The 21,565-nt window shown below is 51.6% G+C and overlaps 2 protein-coding genes across 2 annotated transcripts in view; both read right to left on the bottom strand.

Annotated features, from left to right (window-relative positions):
* The window catches only part of thsd4 (thrombospondin type 1 domain containing 4), a gene marked incomplete at both ends in the record, with an annotated part of 47,651 nt that extends 46,573 nt beyond the window's left edge, over nt 1–1,078 (bottom strand). The window contains one exon of the mRNA XM_079736461.1: nt 1,016–1,078. Coding sequence (XP_079592587.1) covers nt 1,016–1,078 — 63 coding nt within the window. The remainder of the gene's footprint in view (nt 1–1,015) is intronic.
* Nucleotides 1,079–8,126: 7,048 nt separating this feature from the next.
* lrrc49 (leucine rich repeat containing 49) overlaps nt 8,127–21,565 on the bottom strand; it is a gene marked incomplete at both ends in the record, with an annotated part of 29,894 nt that continues 16,455 nt past the window's right edge. The window contains 7 exons of the mRNA XM_079736304.1: nt 8,127–8,342; nt 8,748–8,901; nt 12,921–13,030; nt 14,020–14,205; nt 14,980–15,211; nt 20,378–20,473; nt 20,872–21,047. Of these exons, the coding sequence (XP_079592430.1) occupies nt 8,127–8,342; nt 8,748–8,901; nt 12,921–13,030; nt 14,020–14,205; nt 14,980–15,211; nt 20,378–20,473; nt 20,872–21,047 (1,170 nt within the window). The remainder of the gene's footprint in view (nt 8,343–8,747; nt 8,902–12,920; nt 13,031–14,019; nt 14,206–14,979; nt 15,212–20,377; nt 20,474–20,871; nt 21,048–21,565) is intronic.

Genomic DNA, 21,565 nt, shown 5'->3' with positions numbered 1-21,565 from the left:
GTATTAGTGGCAATCAGTGCGGCGCTGCTGCTGTGACGCTGACAGCCTGCCAGGCCCTCGCCGCCTGCCAACCCGTCCTCAGGACCACGTGGTGCAGCCATGGAAATCTCACTCTTCAAGGAGCACTTTGTCTCCGTCCCGCTCCCCCCCCCCCCCCCCCCGCGCCCGGCGTCCACATGGGACGCTCGGCGGCCTCCGACCCGCGGGACGATGGGGAGGGAATACAGAAAAGCAGGCTGTCAATCAACGACGTGCTGCCTTTCACACCGGCCTCGAACCCTCCACCCCTGCCCCCCCCAAATCCTCCACCTCTCTACACCGCACACCCCTACTCCCCCCCCCGAAATCCTCCACCTCCTTAACTCCCACCTCCCTGCCTCCTCCCCCACGCCTTGAGCCTTTGTAATGCTACACCGCTGTCTCTGAAGGGGTCGTCCCGGGGTCACACAGCTGGACCTCCTGTGACAAAGCATTCCCCCCCACCCCCCTGCCCCGAACCCCACCAGCTCCTCTAGATGGGCAGGGAGCCCTGCAGCAATCGGCCCGCCCCGGAGGTCCGTGGCCATTGGCCGACCCACGCGTCAGTCGGCCTGATTCCCTGTCTTGGCTGGCACTGTTGAGATCTTGGCTGCCGCTGGCTAAAACCGTCTCCCCTTTGTTCCAGCGCTCAGAGCACCGTTTGGATTTCATTAGTGTGAGGGGGGGACGTTTAGCTGGAGAGGCGATCTGGGCGACAGCAAGCTGAACTCCATCGGGTTCCCACCCCGACTCAGGGTCCCTCTCTCTCCCTCTCTGACAGCAGAGATCCTCCAGCCTCAGCTGTCGACAACGCCTCAACACGACCACCTCCCAGACAACACGCCTCACAGGCCACGCATTAGAGAGGAGCCCGGACACTCCTCTGATCCCGTCCGTGTTCCAGAGAGCGGGCACGTCCTCCGCAGAGCGGGAGCGCTACAGGACACGACCGTGCACGCCATCTTCAGGGATCCACATTCCTCTGCTCCGTGCCAACCTCCGGCGAGCCGGGCAGCGGCAGGCAGCACAGCGCTAAGATCCAAACACGGGCAGCAGACATGGGCGGGAGGGTCTGGGGGCTGTGCGTGAGCGTATGGATGTCAACATGCAGAGGGATGGGTCTGTCTGCGGGGGCGGGCGTCTTGGCTGCTCACCCGTCTGTTGCCGGCAGGGGGCTGGCAGGACGCGAGGTCCGGGCAGTAGAGCAGCAGCAGCAGTGGAGCGAGTCTGGAAGACACACAGGCTGGTTCAGTGGTCTGGAGGGAAACGGTTTAGGGAGTGGAGGAGAGAGAGAATGAATGGAAGAACAACAGAACGAAAGATAGAATGAAGGAAGGAACGATTCAATTCAGAAATGCATGATTGGAAGAAAGAGAGAGAAAGGAAAATGAAAGAAAGAAAGAATTCATTGATAAATGCATGATTGAAAGAAAGAATGAAAGAACGAAAGAACAAAAGAAAGAGAGAAAGAAAGAAAGAAAGAAAGAAAGAAAGAAAGAAAGAAAGAAAGAAAGAAAGAAAGGAGAGAGTGAGAGAAAGGAAGAAATGAAGAGTGAAAGAATAAATTAATGAATGCATGATTGAAAGAAGGAAAGAAAGAGAGAAAGATAGCCAGAGACAGGCGCTTCAAGCTAATCTTTAAGTGACCGTTCCAGTCGACTTCACCTCAGGATCCAGACACAAGCCTCCCTCATCGCTCCTGGGCTCCGGCCGTTAAGAGACTCTGGGGAATAGACCGGGTTATAATGAACGCTCAGGGGGGGTTCTGTCTGTCAGACACATGTCCTGTCTCTGTCCTGGTTAACAGCAGGAGACACAGACTCAGGGGAAATAACTGACGGCTGCCCCACTTGACCTTGTGTGTTAACCTATGACCCACACACCCCTTAACCCAGAGCATGCCCCTAACGCTCTCTTCAGGGACACGTTTACATTTACACATTTAGGGCGTTAAGCAGACGCTTTTATCCAAAGCAACATACAATAAAACATTTGTCAGAAGAAACAGAAACAACAATATATCTCTGTCGGTGCAGTAAGGTTATTCATAGAACCAAGTGCTGCGCTAACAACCACTAGTTAAACTTTTCCCCGTATACATCAGAGATATCTAGGATAAGACACTACTCATTGCTAAGTGCTATTTTTTAAGGGGGGGGGAAGCTATGCAGAGTCAAGGTGAACTCTGAACATAGGGTCAGAGGTCATTTCCAATGCATGCTTTTAATTAAATTCCCCGTTATTGCTATTAAAAATGGCAATTTACTTAAAGGAATAAACATAAAATGCCACTAAAGAATCCAACATAATGTGAAAGAAAATAGTAAATGTATAGTATGATGCGTTCAGCCAACATTAAAAAACTATAAACAATTAAGTAGAGCTTGACTTTCAACTCGACTCTAAACTCGCTCAATTGTTACATACTAACTTTATTCGACTCCAATAAATATTAAGCGAGTTGAACAAAACTTTGCCAGTTAAACATTCTGCTCTTACCAGATGTTACCTTTGGCCAGTAATGTCGTCCGATCAGGTCAAATACGGCGACATCCACAGTAGTAGTAGTAGTAGTAGTAGTAGTAGTAGTAGTAGTAGTAGTAGTAGTAGTAGTATAGAAGTTATCCTCCTTTACTGCGGTGTTCAGAGATAAGTATCCTCATATCTCCGCAGAAACATGAATCCAGGTGAGTTCAGATTGCACTAATTGACATCCACAGAATTCACATACAGCCGCAGATAATCCAGACGCTTAAGCCCCGCTGTGTCGTCCTGGTCATAACATTTGTTCTGCCACTTACTACCACTTTGAACGCGCGGTGACAGCGTCTGCGATAAGTGATCTGGATCTGCTGCAGAGACAGGAGCTGCAGTCCAGCAGGAGCAGGAACAGCGCCCCCTGTCGCTCAGGCAGAGGGATGGGACGACTGACGAAAGTATAGAAAAGTATAGAAATTATAGATAGATAGATAGATAGATAGATAGATGGATAGTTGGATGGATGGATGGATGGATAGATAGATAGATAGATAGATAGATAGATAGATAGATAGATAGATAGATAGATAGATAGATAGATAGATAGATAGATAGATAGATAGATAGATAGATAGATAGATAATGTTTTAAAATAAAAGATAATATTTATCATATTTTATTAAAACAATGTGATATATTTCTATGTGGAAAAATAAGAGCCGTAACTTAATTTCAATTTGAAATTTTAATTAATTTATATTAATTAAACTTCTTTCTGCTGTCACAGTGATCCTGTTCTCTACTTTCTCCTCACATCAGATGCGCTTAACTCATCTCCCTAAAGCGTGCTGCTCCCTGACCACACACCAGAGTTGCTGTTGCGTGCAGCCCACACTGGCTCTGTGTGTGTGTGTTTGTATGTATTGTGTGTAAAGGCTTTTAACAGCTGACCCTCTAACAGTTGTAGGGTGTCATGCAGGAACAACACACAAACACACAAAACCACAGGAAGAGCACGGCAACAAAGGAGGTGCTTTGTCAAAGTCTTGACACTAGTGGTCACTAATCCTGGTGTAAGCAGAAACTACAATGTTGAAGCCCTTCATCCTATATGTTGATGCCTGTCTCCCTTTGTCTCTCCTCCGCTCCCCTCCCTCTCTCTCTCTCTCTCTCTCTCTCTCTCTCTCTCTCTCTCTCTCTCTCTCTATCTCTCTCTCTTTTTTTCTCTCTCTCTCCCCTCTCTCTCTCTCATCATCATCTAACCCATTCACCCATCTCTCCATCAGACCTCATCATGTCTATGCTTTGGAGGAATTCCTCTTTATCTGCAGAGTCTCCGAGCCGCGGTCATGGGTGAGCGAGCCCCCGCCCAATTACAGCAGCGATAATGAACCTCTGTTCTGGATCGCCCGTTCAGAGGGCGAGAGACCAGACCGCGACCGGAAGGCCACCCCACTCCGTCCTCAAATAACAGGCCGCAGACGCACACATGGCCCGTCTCAAGATATCTGGTCTCCAGCTATGTCCGTAGCCATGAGGTCAGCGAGGTCCGGACCTTGATGACCTCAGAGAGATAACAAAAAAATATCTAAACTAAATAACTATATACAAAATCAGTGGTTGAGAGAAGAGTAAATGCTTAATTCCCCCCAGAAGATACTGAGAGATGTTGAAACATTGTTGAGCGAAAAGTGTTGATGTTGAGCGGAAAGTGAGTCTTTGTGTGTTTTCGTTTCATTGCAGAATTCTGCCAGATGGAAAAAGCTAAGCTGAGTGACAACAAGGCCCTCAACAAGCATCACTGGAGATCAATAACTCTCGGGAAGCTTCAAGCAAACTGTATAGAATATGATATAACTTGTGGAGACAAGGCTATTCCTCCAGCTAGGAACCTCCACCTCCAACCTAATTATGTAACAGTGCTGACCAGAATACCTGAAAAAACATATTTTTTCTTTAAGTATTTGGGCACACTTATTTGCATTCACCAGATTCTTGTTATGTTTCTGATTCTGGTGAAGAGACTCTTTGTCCAGAGAGATGTCTCTTTATGGGATCGGCTCATCATCGTGAAGCATGTGACTCACTCGGTAGAAGCTGACAGAGGTGGAACAAGGCCAGTCAAATTTGCATAACCGTACAGATGATCATGTTTTCTCTATGGAAGAATCTCAGTGCATCACTCTGCAGGTCTGCGAGACGACTTCCTGCATTATACTTTTTTCACGGAAAACCCATCAAGACATAAATGTATGGCCTGTTAAGCCCTTTAAGTCTGTAATTGGGATTAAGGGCTATACAAATAAAATGTCATTGAATTGAATTGTGTTCCTAGTATGTTATGAATCATGAGCGGGTGAAAAGTGCTTCAAACTCAACGCATCACCCACGGACATAATGAACCTCTGCTGAACGCAAAGGATTCATTAAAAACTAAACGGGGGGTTGAGGTTCTCTCGAGCAAGGTATTAGCCACGCTTGAGCACACTTGTGCAGATCCTAGTCGCAATTTGGGTATAGACACACAACAGTGAGATAGTTGGCCTGTGGGCAGCCATAGCTCTCTGTTGAATAAATATTAAACATGAAGCTTTTGTGTGGCTGACATCTTCTCTCCTGGGTTTGCTGATGAGGCAGTGCGTTGAGTTGTTACTGCCTTTATCAACAGAAACAATCAGGCGAGAAGCTCCGTGTTCAAGACTGTCAGCCTGGGCTGGTCCTGAAACATGTCCTAAGGGCCTGCTACCCGGGCTCTTTCTAAAGGGCTTTCATGCATTGCTTGCCACATAGTTCACTGACAGTGTGTCCTGCACAGAGCGAGCTCCTACAACGGGAAGGAAGAGGGAATCAAACCCTGTTTAAATTACTCATTATCCCAGTGGGGCATGTAACGCTGTGAACGTGGTTTTTAGACTCAAGACTCAGAGTTAACCTAGACCTCCCCCCCCCCCCCCCGCTGGCACGTCCTGGCACTTAGATAGTACTTAGCATGGTGTAGCGTTTTATCCTAGCTACCTTTCTTGCATATGGGGAATGGGTTAACCTAGTGATTGTTAGTGCTTGGCACATGGTTCTATGAACATCCGTCGGCTAAATGTAAATGTTAATGTTAATGTAAACGTAATATGTTAGGATTTGTCTTTGTGACGGTCAGGAGCTGTTCCTTCTCTCTTGATTTCCTGATTTCACGGCTCAGGTCTCGGCATCGGGATGGCGTTTGGCACACGAACACCACACGTCTGCTTTGGTGGGATTAGGTTGACTCTGATTCAACAAGTTCCCTGAGGGAGCCGATGCCAACATGAAATGTATACCAGCAGAACCGTTTCCCAGGCAACAGGAGTTAAAATACAACAAAGCATGTCAATGTGTTTACTCCCCCTCTGTGCCAGACGTCCCTTCAAGGCAAACCCATGTGTGTGTCTCTTTTTCTGGCCCAGATACCAGATTAAAGAATACATTTGTATCAGAACAGGTTTGAATTTCAGGATGTTCATTGAACGGTTTTCAAAGAGGATCAGAATAGATCAGTCCCTTATGGACTTTGTCTGAACACATGATCCAGGAACAAAACTAATGGGTGGGATAACACTTACATTTTTCCCTTTGTTTGGATTAAATAGTTTGTGGCATTGACTGAACATTCTCATTCACAGAGGAGTAATATGTGGCTACCTGCACTCTGAGAGCATTCCACTCTCACCACACTGCCACAGAACCACAGGCTCTCGATGTTATCACCATCAGCAGCCGTTAACTGCAGCTCTTCGAACAGACTGGTTCACTCCTGGGAACAGGGAGTAGGATTTTGTCATCAGGACCTCTTCAGTGGTGATAGTGGTCTAGAGGAGCAAGTGATCTACATAGTCCTGAAGGTAATTTCCTCTACCTCCTGAAAACTTCCCCATGAAACATTGAGTCAACTTGACTGATCGGTTACATTGAAAATACTGTGAATACTGTTTCTGCAAAACGACTCACCTCAGAGTCTTTACTGTTAAATCTTCTCTCTGCTAGTATAAATAGGGAACACAATTTCCTGCATCTCAAGTTGTCGACTCCTGATGTTTTTGATGTGTGTTCGCTTCCTTTTGAAGGTGGGGGAAAACACCCACTTTGTACTCCTTTTTAAATTCCTATTTCAAACTTCATCTTTAAACAGTAAAAGCACTTGAACCCAAATACCGTTTAATAGAGAACACGTTCTTCAGGCTCCAGAACAGGGTTGAGGAGAACAAGGTGGAGAACGGAGGAGAGCTGCAGAGCCTCAGGGGGCATTCCAGGCCTGGGCTCCACACCCAACCAGAGGACCCTCATGGTTCCTCCCAGTGCAGAGCATGGAACCAGCATGTAGGTTACCCCCCTGCCCGACCTACACCACCACCACCACCACCACCTCCACCACCACCTCCATCACCGCTCTCCGCGGGCCTCCTTGCTCTGTGAGGTGTGAATAAGGTTGCGGCTCCGGCGTGACATCCTGTCAGAAGACGTTTGCTCGAAAGAGCGAAAACGATGAGTTGAAACCAACACGGATGCTCTGCATTCACAGCATTCAAAGGTTCGCAATCGCACTCGGTTCAACTCATCAGGCCTGACAGCAGCTGAATGCAGGACCGTGTACAGGGATGAGCTAAAGGGATATCTCACCTGTTCCGTTACCATTTGAAAGGAGAGCGTTAAACCAATTAACCAACAGACATTTCAATTCATCCACCAATGAAAGCCCTGCTCTAGTCACTTGTTATCATCTTTAAGGGAGAGCAGATAATCACATGTGACAGGGAATACTTTAATCCTAAATACATACAGAAAATCACACAAAGAGGTAATCAAAGAAAAAAAAAAAAAAAGGATATAGGAGCTATAGGTCCTGTCGTCAGGCAGAGGGAGTGAGAGACATGTGGGGGAATGAGAGACGAGGGAGGGGAATGGAGAGATGTGGGGGGGTGAGTTAAGACACGGAGCAGTGATGTTAGTCTCAGGGGAGGGGGGGACAGGACAGGGGAAACGATGGTGTAAAACTTGGTCCCTCTCTGAAGGCTTCTCAGGTGCATGAGGGGTTGCAGAGCACCAGAAACAGGACAGGAATCAAAGCGTAGATGACGGTCGGTTTCTTTGTGTGAGGACGTACATTCAGACAAGACGTGCACGCTGGGCGGTCTTCAGAACATTCTCTCTGCTACCATCTCCAGGCTCCGGCCGCAAATACACAAGCGGAGATAATCCTCTGCTTCCAGAGACGTGATTGGCTAATGAGTGACCACATGACGACGTGTTTCGGTCCGGATAACATTGGCAAGCACGACTTATTCTTGAATGCCTGTTTGCTTTGTGTTTGGTGTTGTGTATGTGTGTGCATGCCTTGGGTTGTCTCTGTGTTTGTGTATGTTGGTCGGTGTGTGTGTGTCTGTGTTTGTGTGTGTTACAGTCGTTATGTGTGTGTGTGTGTGTGTCCCTCTGTGTGTGTGTGTGTGTATGTGTGTGTCTTTCTGTGTCTGTGTGTGTGTCTCTCTGTGTTGTTTGTGTATGTTACAGTCAGTGTGTGTGTTGTGTGTGTGTGTGTGTCCCTCCGTGTGTGTGTGTGTGTCTCTCTGTGTTGATGTATGGCTCCACATGGCCGGCCCCATTCACTTGCTGTGGGACAGTCTGAGGAGGCAGGCCTGGCGGTAGGACGGCCGGTCCCTCATGTCCAACACGCAGTCCCTCACCATCTCCACAAACAGGGAGGGCCACAGCTTGTGCAGGGCCTCTCCCTTCAGGTGGGTGTCGGACGCCCGCTGGACCAGCTCCTGCAGGTACTGCTGGGTGTTGGCGGCACGCTCCGACGGCTCCACAGCGCCCTCCTGAGGGCAAGAGCGAAACCACACGTTAGCAAACCACTCAGACCCTGACGAGAGCCTCCTCTAATGAGCTGCAATGAGAACGAACGTATCTGGTGAAGGTGTCGAGGGTGCTTGGTGTTTAGGTTGTGATTTGGTGGTGTTTGAGTGGTGACTGGCTGATGTTAAGGTGGTGAGTGGTGGTGTTTGGGTGGTGTTTGGGTGGTTTTTGGTTGGTGATTGAGTGGTGTTTGGTTGGAGATTGGGTGCGGTTTGGGTGGTGTGTGGCCGGGGGTTCGGCGGTGTTTGAGTGGTGTTTAGGTTGTGCTTGGGTGTTGTTTAGGTGGTGTTTAGGCAGTCTTTGGGTGGTGATTGGGTGGTGTTTAGGTGGTGTTTGGGTGGTGTTTAGGCATGCGTGGCGTGACGGACCTCGGAGCTGTCGCTGGCGCCGTCCCGACATGGGTAGTTGAACAGCGCCCGGCTAAGCCCCTCCCCCAGCAGCTTCCCGTTCTCCTTCAGCTCCTCTGGGCTCTGGCCCGGCCGCCGGCCACGCCCCTCCAGGTGGAACTGCAGCTGCCGCTTCCTGCCAGGGGGGGAGGGGCCAAGGTGGTGGAGCAATGAGGAGAGAGAGAGAGAGAGGAAGAACAGGGAAGAGTCGAGGAAAAGAGAGAGCGAGAGAGAGAGTCACAGACAAAGAAAGGGAGAGAGTGAGAGTCGGGGGGGGGGGTGATGGATGGAGATTAGAGAGCACATTCATGAAAAACGAGGCCACACAACGCTGGCTCTTCAGACGTCTGTAATAACCGCACCGGATTACCGGGGCACAAAAGTATTTCCCAGAAAACAAAACACAATCAGACTTTAATTGCGTTCATTCCTCCTCCAGCAGGACGCAGGGATCCTGCCCGGACGGATTGGAGGAGCGGTGGGTTGGAGACACCGCAGCAGCACGCCTGAACGCCACATCGGGTGTGCAGACGGACACGACGACAGCCGGCCCGCTGCCAAATAAACTCTTTACACACTCTAGTGTTTATGTTGTTCTAGCAGCTAATGTCTGTTTGTGAGTGCCTGTGTGTGCGCGGGCCTGTGATGTGTTTGTGTGTGTGTCTGCAAGAATGGGTGCACGCGCCTGTGTGTCTCTGTGTGTGGACGCATGTGTGTGCGGGGGTCTGTGTCTGTGCATGTGTTTATTTGCATGGAATGCGTGTGCACGCCTGTGTGTGTTTGTGTGTTGGCGCATGTGTGTGTGTGTTTGTGTAGGTCCATACATGCGTGTGTGTGTGTGTGTGTTTGTCTGTTTTCCTCAGCAGGTCTCCTCTCGAAGCGCGGTAACGGGTCTAGGGGTCTTGGGGTCTGGGTCTGGGGGTGTAGGGGTCTTGGGGTCTGGGGGGCGTCAGAGGAGCGGATGGAACGAAGGACATGAGGAGACAGCGTTGTCTCGCTTTGGCTCAGCTCTGTGTTTGTGTGTGCGTGTGCTTGCATGTGCGTGCTGCATGCGTATGCGTGTGTGTGCGTAAGAAGAAGAAGAGAGTGCGGAAATGAGACAGGAATGAGTGGAAACACTAAGAAAGGATGTGAATGGAGGATAGCATGTCGGTTTTGTATGTGTGTACATGTACGGGTGTGTGTGTGTGTGTGCATGTGTGTGTTGGTACATGTGTGGGCGTGTGCATATGTTTGTGTGTACATGTGTGGGCGTGTGCATATGTTTGTGTGTACAGGGAGATGTGCGCAGGGGACACAACTCTGTCGTTTTGTTTGGGCCACGGAGAGGGGCCCCAGAGAGGGGCCACGGAGCCGTGCTGCCTGGGCTCTTGTTTACTCCTGCTGATTATCCGTCATTATGGTTCGTTGTCATTAATGCAGAGAAGGGATCACTTTACTGCAGTGTGTCCGAGACACGACCGCTCTCAGGCCAGAGCTTCTCTTTCTCCTGAACTCTGAATACACAAAGTGTCTATGAGGGGAGAAAAACGCTGTTTTAATGATTTAACACTATTATGTAATTATAGTATAATTACATACACACAGTAGTTTGTAATTATACTATAATCACATCATACCAATAAATGTAATTCTACCTTTTAAATATTAAGACGCAAGTGTGTGTGTGTGTGTGTGTGTGTGTGTGTGTGTGTGTGTGTGTATGGGTGTGTTTCTGTGTGTCTGTGTGTTTGTGTGGGTGTGTGTGTGTGCGTTTACTGGTGCGTGTTGTCACATCAGCGTTTGAGCAAGAGTTTGCGTGCTTGCGTACGTGTGTGCATGCGTGCGTGCGTCTGTGTGTGCGTCTGTGCGTGCGTGTGTGTGAGAGTAGACAGCTCCTCAGTGTTCTCTCCTGTCTGTCGAGGCTGTGACAGGCGGCCTCTGAGTGACGTTCTAAGTGCTTTTGGAGTCAGAGAGGAATGCCTTCCACACCCATATCCTGACACACATCAGGACTAGCACCCGGAACATGTGGGCCACGTGTTGTGTTGCTCCCGCTCACACACACACACACAAATGCACGCACACACACACAAACGTGCGCACACACGCACACACCACACATGCACACATTACAAGAACAAACACGTACACACGCCACACACTCACACACGCACGCACCCAAGCACACACGCACGCACGCACGCACGCACGCACACACGCACACACGCACGTCCTTGGGCCCAGATGGCTACACACACAATGACAAACGCGTACACACTCATGGTGTTGATCACATGATCAGCTGAGGTTCAGGGTCGTCGTGGCGGGGTTGGCTCGGTGAAGACGAGGATCAGCGCATTGCTCTGTGATCGTGTCGTAGTGTCTGCGACGGGGTCGTACGGTAAAAGGTTGTTATACAGAAGGAAGGAGCCATCTGGCTGTGTTCCAACCCAGCCGTGTTTACACCCTGAACCCTTTCTCAGCACAGGTTAAGTGAACATATAGAGCGCTATGTAAACACAGCTCTCACGCTCACACAACGCTCCCGTTCACACACTCAAATAGACGAGCCTCCACACGCAACACTGGGTTTGTAGAGACAGAGTGTTTGCTCAGGGTGGTAGGAGGGTAGGAGGGTAGGAGGGTAAGAGGGTATGAGGATAGGAGGGTAGGAGGGTAGGAGGTAGGAGGTTAGGAGGGTAGGAGGGTAGGAGGGTAGTATGGTAGGAGGTTAGGAGAGTAAGAGGGTATGAGGATAGGAGGGTAGGGTGGTAGGCAGTAGGGGGTTAAGGTGGAGGAGGATAGGAGGGTAGGGGAGTAGGATGGTAGGATGGTAGGAGGTAGGAGGGTAGGGGAGTAGGATGGAAGGAGGTAGGATGGTAGGAGGGTAGGTCAGTAGGGCCCTAGGAGGGTAGGATGGTAAGAGGGTAGGAGGGTAGGGGCTAGGAGGGTAGAAGGGTAAGAGGGGGGAGGGTAGGAGGGTAGGAAATAAGGTGGTAGGGTTGTAGGATGGTAGGGTTGTAGGGTGCTAGGAGGGTAGGATGGTAGGCAGTATGGTGTTAAGGTGTAGGCGGGTAGGAGGGTAGGATGGTAGGCAGCAGGGCCCTAGGAGGGTAGGAGGTATGAGGTAGGATGGTAGGCAGTAGGGCTCTAGGAGGGTAGGAGGTAGGATGGTAGGCAGTAGGGCTCTAGGAGGGTAGGAGGGTAGGATGGTAGGCAGTAGGGCCCTAGGAGGGTAGGAGGTAGGATGGTAGGCAGTAGGGTGTTAAGGTGTAGCCGGGTAGGAGGTAGGATGGTAGGCAGCAGGGCCCTAGGAGGGTAGGAGGTAGGATGGTAGGCAGCAGGGCCCTAGGAGGGTAGGAGGTGGGATGGTAGGCAGCAGGGCCCTAGGAGGGTAGGAGGTGGGATGGTAGGCAGCAGGGCGCTAGGAGGGTAGGAGGTAGGATGGTAGGCAGTAGGGCCCTAGGGGGGTAGGAGGGTAGGATGGTAGGCAGCAGGGCCTAGGAGGGTAGGAGGTAGGATGGTAGGCAGCAGGGCCCTAGGAGGGTAGGAGGTAGGAGGTAGGATGGTAGGCAGCAGGGCCCTAGGTGGGTAGGAGGTAGGATGGTAGGCAGTAGGGCCCTAGGAGGGTAGGAGGTAGGATGGTAGGCAGCAGGGCCCTAGGAGGGTAGGAGGTAGGATGGTAGGCAGCAGGCCCTAGGAGGGTAGGAGGTAGGATGGTAGGCAGTAGGGCGCTAGGAGGGTAGGAGGTAGGATGGTAGGCAGCAGGCCCTAGGAGGGTAGGAGGTAGGATGGTAGGCAGCAGGGCCCTAGGAGGGTAGGAGGTAGGATGGTAGGCAGCAGGCCCTAGGAGGGTAGGAGGTAGGATGGTAGGCAGTAGGGCGCTAGGAGGGTAGGAGGTAGGATGGTAGGCAGCAGGCCCTAGGAGGGTAGGAGGTAGGATGGTAGGCAGCAGGGCCCTAGGAGGTAGGATGGTAGGCAGCAGGGCCCTAGGAGGTAGGAGGTAGGATGGTATGCAGCAGGCCCTAGGAGGGTAGGAGGTAGGAGGGTAGGATGGTAGGCAGTAGGGCCCTAGGAGGGTAGGAGGTAGGATGGTAGGCAGCAGGGCCCTAGGAGGTAGGAGGTAGGATGGTAGGCAGCAGGGCCCTAGGGGGTAGGAGGCTCCTGACTCACCGGGACTCCTCCAGCAGCAGCAGCAGGCGGCAGCGCGGCGTCTCGGTGGCAGCCACCAGACCCAGGGTCCCAAACACTCGCTCCGCCGCTATGACATCATTCATGGTCACCTGGGGACAGACGGACGGAAGTCAGGACACAAACAGACGTTCAGTCACACGCGGTCACACCCACACATACCCCGCCGCTGGAAAATTAGACGCACTACACTGCTAGAAATACACACGCAGAGTTATTGCTTTCAGGATATCCTATGAATCCAGGTAGGGACTGCAGTACTGCTGCAGCGCCACTAGAGGCAGTAGAGTAAAAGACCGCAGAGCGACAAACTCATTCTGACCTACCCCCAGGCCTTAGAGGACCTTCCTCCAGGCCTTAGAGGACCTTCCTCCAGGCCTTAGAGGACCTACCTCCAGGTCTTAGACGACCTACCTCAAGGCCTTAGAGGACCTTCCTCCAGGCCTTAGAGGACCTACCTCCAGGTGGTAGAGGAACTACCACCAGGCCTTAGAGGACCTACCTCCAGGTGGTAGAGGAACTACCTCCATGTCTTAGAGGACCTACCTCCAGGTCTTAGAGGACCTTCCTCCAGGCCTTAGAGGACCTACCTCCAGGCCTTAGAGGACCTACCTCCAGGTCTTAGAGGACCTACCTCCAGGTCATAGAGGGCCTACCTCCAGGTCTTGGGTCTACCTCCAGGTCTAAGCGGACCTAACTCCAGGTCTAAGGGTCCTACCTCCAGGTCTTAGAGGACCTACCTCCAGGTCTTAGAGGACCTACCTCCAGGCCTTAGAGGACCTACCTCCAGGTCTAAGAGGACCTTCCTCCAGGCGGTAGAGGGCCCACCTCCAGGTCTGAGGTCTACCTCCAGGTCTAAGCGGACCTAACTCCAGGTCTAAGAGGACCTACCTCCAGGCGGTAGAGGGCCTACCTACAGGTCTGAGGTCTACCTCCAGGTCTAAGCGGACCTAACTCCAGGTCTAAGGGACCTACCTCCAGGTCTTAGAGGACGTACCTCCAGGTCTGAGGTCTACCTCCAGGTCTAAGCGGACCTAACTCCAGGTCTAAGGGACCTACCTCCAGGTCTTAGAGGACCTACCTCCAGGCCGTTGAGGCGTTGCAGGTTGAAGTGGTGCAGGCGGTAGATGAGGAAGGGGCGCCACAGGGTCAGGCCGGCCACCGGGTTCCCCTCGGGGTGGATGGTGAGCTGCTCCACCCGCCTGAGCTGGGCCAGAGCCGCCAGCTGGACCAGCCGGCTCAGGTTGGTCTCCATGAAGACCAGGTGCTGAGGGGGGGGGCAGAAGGGGACACACGTTTGAGGACCGAACGGACGGGCTTTAGATACACGTTGATTACTAATGGTTCTTTCTACTTGCTTTAACTCTGAAAGGGTCTCAATAGAAATCATAAATAGATGTGAGGAGTGTGTAGTTGTGTAAGACCTCAGTGTGAGCAGGCCCTCCCTCACCAGGACCCTGAACACCCTCCCCAGCACCCTGAGCCCTGACCCTAGGACCCTGTTCCCTGACCCCTGACCCTAGGACCCTGTTCCCAGAACCCTGACCTTAGGACCCTGACCCCAGAAACCTGACCTCAGGACCCTGACCCCAGAACCCTGACCTCAGGACCCTGACCCCTAACACCAGGACCCAGGTCCCTGACCCCAGGACCCTGACTCCAGGACCCTGACCTCAGGACCCTGACCCCAGGACCCTGACTCCAGGACCCTGACCTCAGGACCCTGACCCCAGAAACCTGACCTCAGGACCCTGACCCCAGGACCCTGACTCCAGGACCCTGACCCCAGGACCCTGACCTCCCTCCCCAGGACCCTGACCCTTGACCCCAGGACCCTGACCTCCCTCCCCAGGACCCTGACCCTTGACCCCAGCACCCTGACCTCCCTCCCCAGGACCCTGACCCTTGACCCCAGCACCCTGACCTCCCTCCCCAGGACCCTGACCCTTGACCCCAGGACCCTGACCCTTGACCCCAGGACCCTGACCTCCCTCCCCAGGACCCTGACCCCTGACCCCGGGCTGCAGACCTCAACCCTCACCGTGAGGTTGGGGAACTTGACTCGTATGCGGGGCAGCGTGGGCACGATGGCGTCGAACTGGACGTAGCGGAAGGTGATGGTGCAGACAGCGCCGGCGGTCTGCGCGCCCCAGCCGCGCTCCAGGGCTTCCAGGGCCCCGGGGCCCACCAGCCGCAGCGTGTCCCCGTCCAGCTCCGCCAGGTGCTGCTCCGACAGCGACAGGATCTGCACCGCGGAGCCGGCCTCCAGGAGCCTGGGGGAGACACACACACAAGGAGGGGTCAACAGGTGCACACACACACACACACACACACACACACACACACACACACAAACATACGCAGGAGTTAACACGAGCACACACGCGCACGTACAAGCACACGCATTGAAGCACACAAACACACACGCAAACACTGGAGCAATGGAGCACCGCTCCATCAGGCCTATCAATGGAGCACCGCTCCATCAGGCCTATCAATGGAGCACCGCTCCATCAGGCCTATCAATGGAGCACTGATCCACAACCAGGCCTATCATTGGAGCACTGCTCCGTCAGGCCTATCAATGGAGCTGTACTCCATCACAGGGCTATCAATGGAGCACCGCTCCATCACAGGCCTATCAATGGAGCACCACTCCATCAAAGGACTATCAATGGAGCACCGCTCCATCACAGGCCTATCAATGGAGCACCGCTCCATCACAGGCCTATCAATGGAGCACCGCTCCATCACAGGCCTATCAATGGAGCCCACATCCAGCCCTCCACATTGCCTCAAGAGACAGCGACCATTCATGACGCTAGAAAGAAATACGAAGTATTTGTTCCCCAGGTGCCCTGCTGGTCTCCTGGCAGGACGCCCTCCACGGCCCAGCCAGCCACTGACCCCCCGCCCCGGCCCGATAAGAGAGTCGTGAGACCGGTGCTGAGGACCGGTCCCAGAGAGAGGCCCTCAGAGTCTGATGACGCTCAGGGGACCGCCGCCGGGCATACCGAGAGATCAGATGCCCCCCCTTCCCTGACCGGGAACCCATGGGACCCCCCTGCCTGGGACCCTGTCCCCGTTTGACGCCGTCCCCATCCCACCTTCTGAGGGCTAGGCCCCGGATGAGAGAGAGAGATGCAGCGAAAGAGAGAGAGAGAGATGCAGCGAAAGAGAGAGAGAGAGAGAGAGAGAGAGAGAGAGAGAGAGAGAGAGAGAGAGAGAGAGAGAGAGTGAGAGAGAAAGAGAGAGAGAAAGAGAGAGAGAGACTGAGAGAGAAAGAGATAGAGAGAGAGACTCAGCGAGAGAGAAGAGAGAGAGAGAGAGAGAGAGACAGAGAGAGAGGGAGAGAGAGAGACAGAGAGAGAGAGTGACAGAGAGAGAGAGGGAGAGACGACAGCAACAGAGAAAGAGAGAGAGCAAAAGAGAGTGGGAGAGGGAGAGAGTGAAAGAGAAAGACAAAGAGAGAGGGAGAGAGAGACGACAGCAACAGAGAGAGAGAGAGAGCAAAAGAGAGTGGGAGAGAGAGAGAGAGGTAACCAGGTGCATAAGCTCAAGCCTGTACGCAGAAGAAATGCCGAGACCAGAGAGAGGGAGAGTGAGAGTGAGAGTGAGAGTGAGAGTGATGCGTAACTGAGCCGTGTTTGCAAAGGCCCACCTCTCTGTAAACGTATTCTCCCAGAGCGAGCCACTCTCAGGAACACTCTCCCCTCTGTCTCCCCCAGAGCTGAAGCAGGGGTGAGATGGGGACGGCATGAGGTGAACACACCTTCTGAGGGGCAGAGCTACCGGGGCCGGCGAATGACAAACGGGAATGAAAGTGGCTCTTGTTTAAACTGAAGATTTGATTCCGAAATAATTGAGCAGTTCATTTACTGCAAGGTGTTTGTGCAAGTGCGTGTGGAGATGGCTGGTTTAACCTTTACACACTGATACTCAATGTGCAACAGGTATGCAGCCTCGACCAGCGACCCAGAGTCTATTCAGACTCGGCCAGGTGAGGTTGCTTTCCTTGATTTAAAACTATTACTCATGCAGATATCATGAGTGAATTCCTTAGAATGTTTTTTTTTTTTTTTTTATCAGAAAATAAATAAAAACTAATTGTCAATTAGTTCAGACTGGGTCTCCAGATTCTGAGTTGAGCCGTTGAAGTGCACCGAGGAAGAGGCTGGCTCTGTGATGATTAAAACCAAAGCCCAGAGGAGGGAGCATTCCTGGGCCGGTCTGATCCTCTCCCCTTACATCAAAAGCTGGAGGACCATGAGAACCTCCTGACATCAGGCCCTGAACCGGCCCACTGCGCCGGGGTGACACGCAGACGACCAGCCTGGGGACCCGGTCAGCGCCAGGTCAGACCACCACAGTGTGGCTGTGTGTGTGTGTGTGTGTGTGTGTGTGTGTGTGTGTGTGTGTGTGTGTGTGTGTGTGTGTGTGTGTGTGTGTGTGTGTGTGTGTGTGTGTGTGTGTGTGTGGCAGCACAGCCCGAGAGCAGAGGCATTAGTCTATTGAGTAGAACCATGTTGGCTAGTCACCCTAATGGTTCTTTTTCCTCAGGACTATCGATGACGCAAGGACACTTCCAGAATCCATGAGAAGGCAGAAATTAGTGTACAATGTATTTTTTTTTGTATTTAAAGATTAAAGTGTTCAAAACTGAAATCTCACTAATGGGTTCCTATTGATAAGGACACGATGGCCAAAGATGGCGGTCTTCTGTCCAGCTCTATCTGTCAGACAACGGACCCAGAATCTCCCCCTAGTAATGGGGACCGCCACACCCCAGATCTATCTCGGCTATCCCAGTGACCCAGGGCCGGTTGGACGGCAGGACGGGGCGATGACGCACTAAAACACAGAGACGCTAGTCAAGTCAAACCAGGTGAAACCCCTGGAAATGAGCCACACACACACACAATGTACACCTCACCCCCCCCCCCCCCCCCCCCCCCTGACGGAGCGCCAGGCCCGAGCTCCTCTGGAAGGACCACCTAACAGAGGAGCGAGGAGACAAACGGATACAGGAGGAGACATAGGAGATGGGATTAGGAGTCTGGAGGATGGAAATGGATCCCGCCGCTGTGATATCATCATTCAGTTAGAGGCTATTTTCAGCGAGCACCCCCCAGCCTAAAAAGGAAGAGCTTTACAGAATTCTGTGGAACAACATAATCCTCTCCCTGGAGCGCTGGAAGCTCTCCGTGCGGCTGGCGTTCGGTCCGACAGCGACGCTGGGGAACCGATGGCTCAGGATCTGAGCTTCGATACTCTTAATGCCTTTCGTCCGTTTCCCTCTTGAAAAGGAAACCCAATGAGCAGCATCTCTCTGCATCTCAGGTCCTCAATACAGTGTGTGCCCATGTGGTGGAATCTACACTTTAGTTACGGTGTGACGCTATCGGGTTACCGTTCTGCTCCCCGAGAAGGTTCTCACAAACTCTGATACACCTACGCACGGATTAAGGATGCAGTCCATCAACGTGAAAGAAAACAAGCACATACAGGCACACACACACGCACCTAGGCACCAAGGCACACACACACACGCGCGCACACACGCACCAACGCATACACACACACACGCACACACACACACACTCACCTAGGCACCCAGGCACACACACACACACACACACACACACACACAAACGCACACACACTCTTCGCTGTGGTTACCATTTTTTTCTTTAGTCATGAGGGAGTTTCAGTGGTTAATGCAGCGTCAGCAAACTATAAACTGGAACGACTTTGGAATGCTGACATAAACCAAAAGCATAACCAGGTGCTGATCTGCCCTGACAACACACAAGTAACACAAATAACAACCATCAGATGGTACACAAAGACGTCATCATCGCTATGAATCAATACCAAATGATTGAGAACGTATCGTCTATTTTTAGATGTTGGCAAGGATTTCTGTTTCCGAGTCCAAGGATTTCTGAGTCCATCGAGAACTAAACCCTAAGGTGCGGAGGGTGTGACCTCCGAGGGCCCCTCCCGGAGACAGACCCTGAAATGTGGAGTGAAGGTGTGTTTCCTCCACTGGCCACTTTCCAGAGAAGCAATTGGCAAGTTTTGATGGCCCAGCTGCCAAGGCCTCTGTTCCATTACCCTGTCTAGATAAACCTGACAAGATGACCTTGTGATATCGTGTCAGGTGTGAATTCACCACAAGCAGAGGAGGTGCATCACTCCTACATCAGCCGTGTGACGCGAGGATGACAGACAGGAGCCAGCGGAACCTGGAGGACTATGGAGGAGTGGAACAAAAGGTACTTTACACGCTAAGGCGCACCCCGTGGGCTGTGTATCACAGAGGCATTAACAGGGCTCCTGTACCCACGTTTAATACAGCGATCCTACGCAGGGAAAATAACAGTGCTATCTCTGTAGAACAGTGGAAGATGGATGCTTCTAGTCTTGCTGCAACAGTTACAATTGGAATGGAGGATGAAAATGTTTTGCGAGCTGTACCTCTTGAATCAATGGTATATTTCATCAACTCATCAAACAGTCAGGATAAGCAGAGATTAAATCTGATAATAAGATAATGATACAAATATTTCTATATTTCTAACTCTCCAACTAGCAGACTAAGTATGTGAATGATGCCCCCTCAGCTTGTGTTTGATGTTTGAGTCCATCCCCAGCTGATAGACTGTGTGTGTTTAGGAGCTGCACTACAGCAATTGCACGCAGTAGTCACAGCTTCACACTTGATCTCATGTTCCATCACACTGCTCAGAGAAACATACTGTCTTCCTGCCGCTCCATCTCTCAGTAGTTCTGCTGAAGGCCTTTTGTTGAGCCAAAATGGCCTGAAGCACGCGTATTAATATATATAATATATAATAATATAAACCCACTACAACATCACATGTTAGGCTAATGGGTTGTACTTTCTGAAGGTTACTCACAGTTTGTCTACTCAGTGATAACTATAAAAAAGTTCACAATATGTTAGAAGACAACAATGGACGACCGTATGGCAGACCCCATTCCACTTAGCAGTGGTGATGATGACAGCTTGATGGCGGCTAGGCTAAGCAGCACACCCGGCTAGAACAAAACATTTGTGTTTGTGACACATGGGTCTCCCGTGAATATATTGTAGACAGAATGGATCCACTATAACAAATATCCCCCTCTGCAGATGTGTTAACTCATATTACGCTATTTGTTTAGAAACCAAACCAAGGACATAATCACAATACGCTGTGGTTTATTCCATTTGTAGCCACGACCGGCAAAACAAATTGTTTCCCTCTGACACGACATGCAAGAATACAATACAACAATAAACTCTGTGTAAGTATGTGTGTGTTTGTGTGTGTGTGTGTGTGTGTCTGTGTGCGTGCGTGCGTGCGTGCATGCGTGTGTGTGTGTGTGCGTACATAAATGTGTATGTACGTGTGTGCGTGTGTGTGTCTTACTTGGGGTCTCGGGGGCTGTTGGGACGGCTGGTCACTCGGAGTCGGTTCTCACTAGCGATGGTGGGCTTCTCGGGTCCCGACAGAGGGCTGATCCGCCTGACAGAAAAGATCACTCAACCACAATATTCTCTCAACAGCACGCTCCAAAATGCATTTAAATCAACAGTTTCACATACAGATGTTTGATGCCAAAACCTTTCATTTAACTTTGATATATTCCCACACAAACCTTTACCAAAGACTTTACCAGCCAGCGATGGGAGAAGGACAACAACATGGGAAGTGACTGCATCACATCCCAGTAACAAAAGTATGATGACCGTCGTCATGGCAGCAAGCGACTGAGCTACCGCTACACACGACGACTAGCTGGGTGACCACCCGCATGCTCAGTCGCTCGTTGGCATGAAGATTAAGCGTCGCCATGCCAACGAGCGACTGGGCTACTGCTACATGCGATAGCTAGCTGGGTGAGCGAAGACGCCGCTCCTTACTTGGGCTCTTCCGGGGAGGGCTCCTGGGCGATGCCATTGGTCTGCGCGGGGCTGTGGGCGGGGCTGTTCTCCGGACTGACCTCATCCTTGGCTCCATTGGGAGCGGGGGGCTCCAGGCTGGCCCGGACCCCCTCCCACTGCTGGGCCGCGTTACGGATGGCCAGCCGCCGTTTCTCCTGGAAGGATAACCGCACGCACACGCATGCACGCACGCACGCACAAACACACACACACATGCACGCACACACATGCAAACACACATGCATGCAGACACACACGTACATACACACACACACACACGCAGACACACATACACACGCACGCACACACACACACACACACACACACACACACACACACACACACACACACACACACACACACACACACACACACACACACACACACACACACACACACACACACACAAACACAAAGAAACAAAGGGGACAAAGCAGGTTTCAGATGACAGTCCTCTGAAGAAGAATGCACACCGCAAACCAAAGCTGTCTGTATCAAAAACAAAAATAGACTATTTTTGGTTTCTTTTTTCCGTTAAGCCGATGCTGAACTGTGTGTGAACCAGATTCCCTGGGACACCTGAAAGCTGCACATCATCCCAGCTTTCCTTTTTCAAATGTCCCCTTTACGTCATGTGACTCCTCTGCAGTATTGTTCATGCAACAATACAACC

Source organism: Pollachius pollachius (genome assembly GCF_949987615.1).
Source record: "Pollachius pollachius genome assembly, chromosome: 5".
Classification (NCBI taxonomy): domain Eukaryota; kingdom Metazoa; phylum Chordata; class Actinopteri; order Gadiformes; family Gadidae; genus Pollachius; species Pollachius pollachius.
This window is presented reverse-complemented; position numbering and strand designations above follow the sequence as displayed.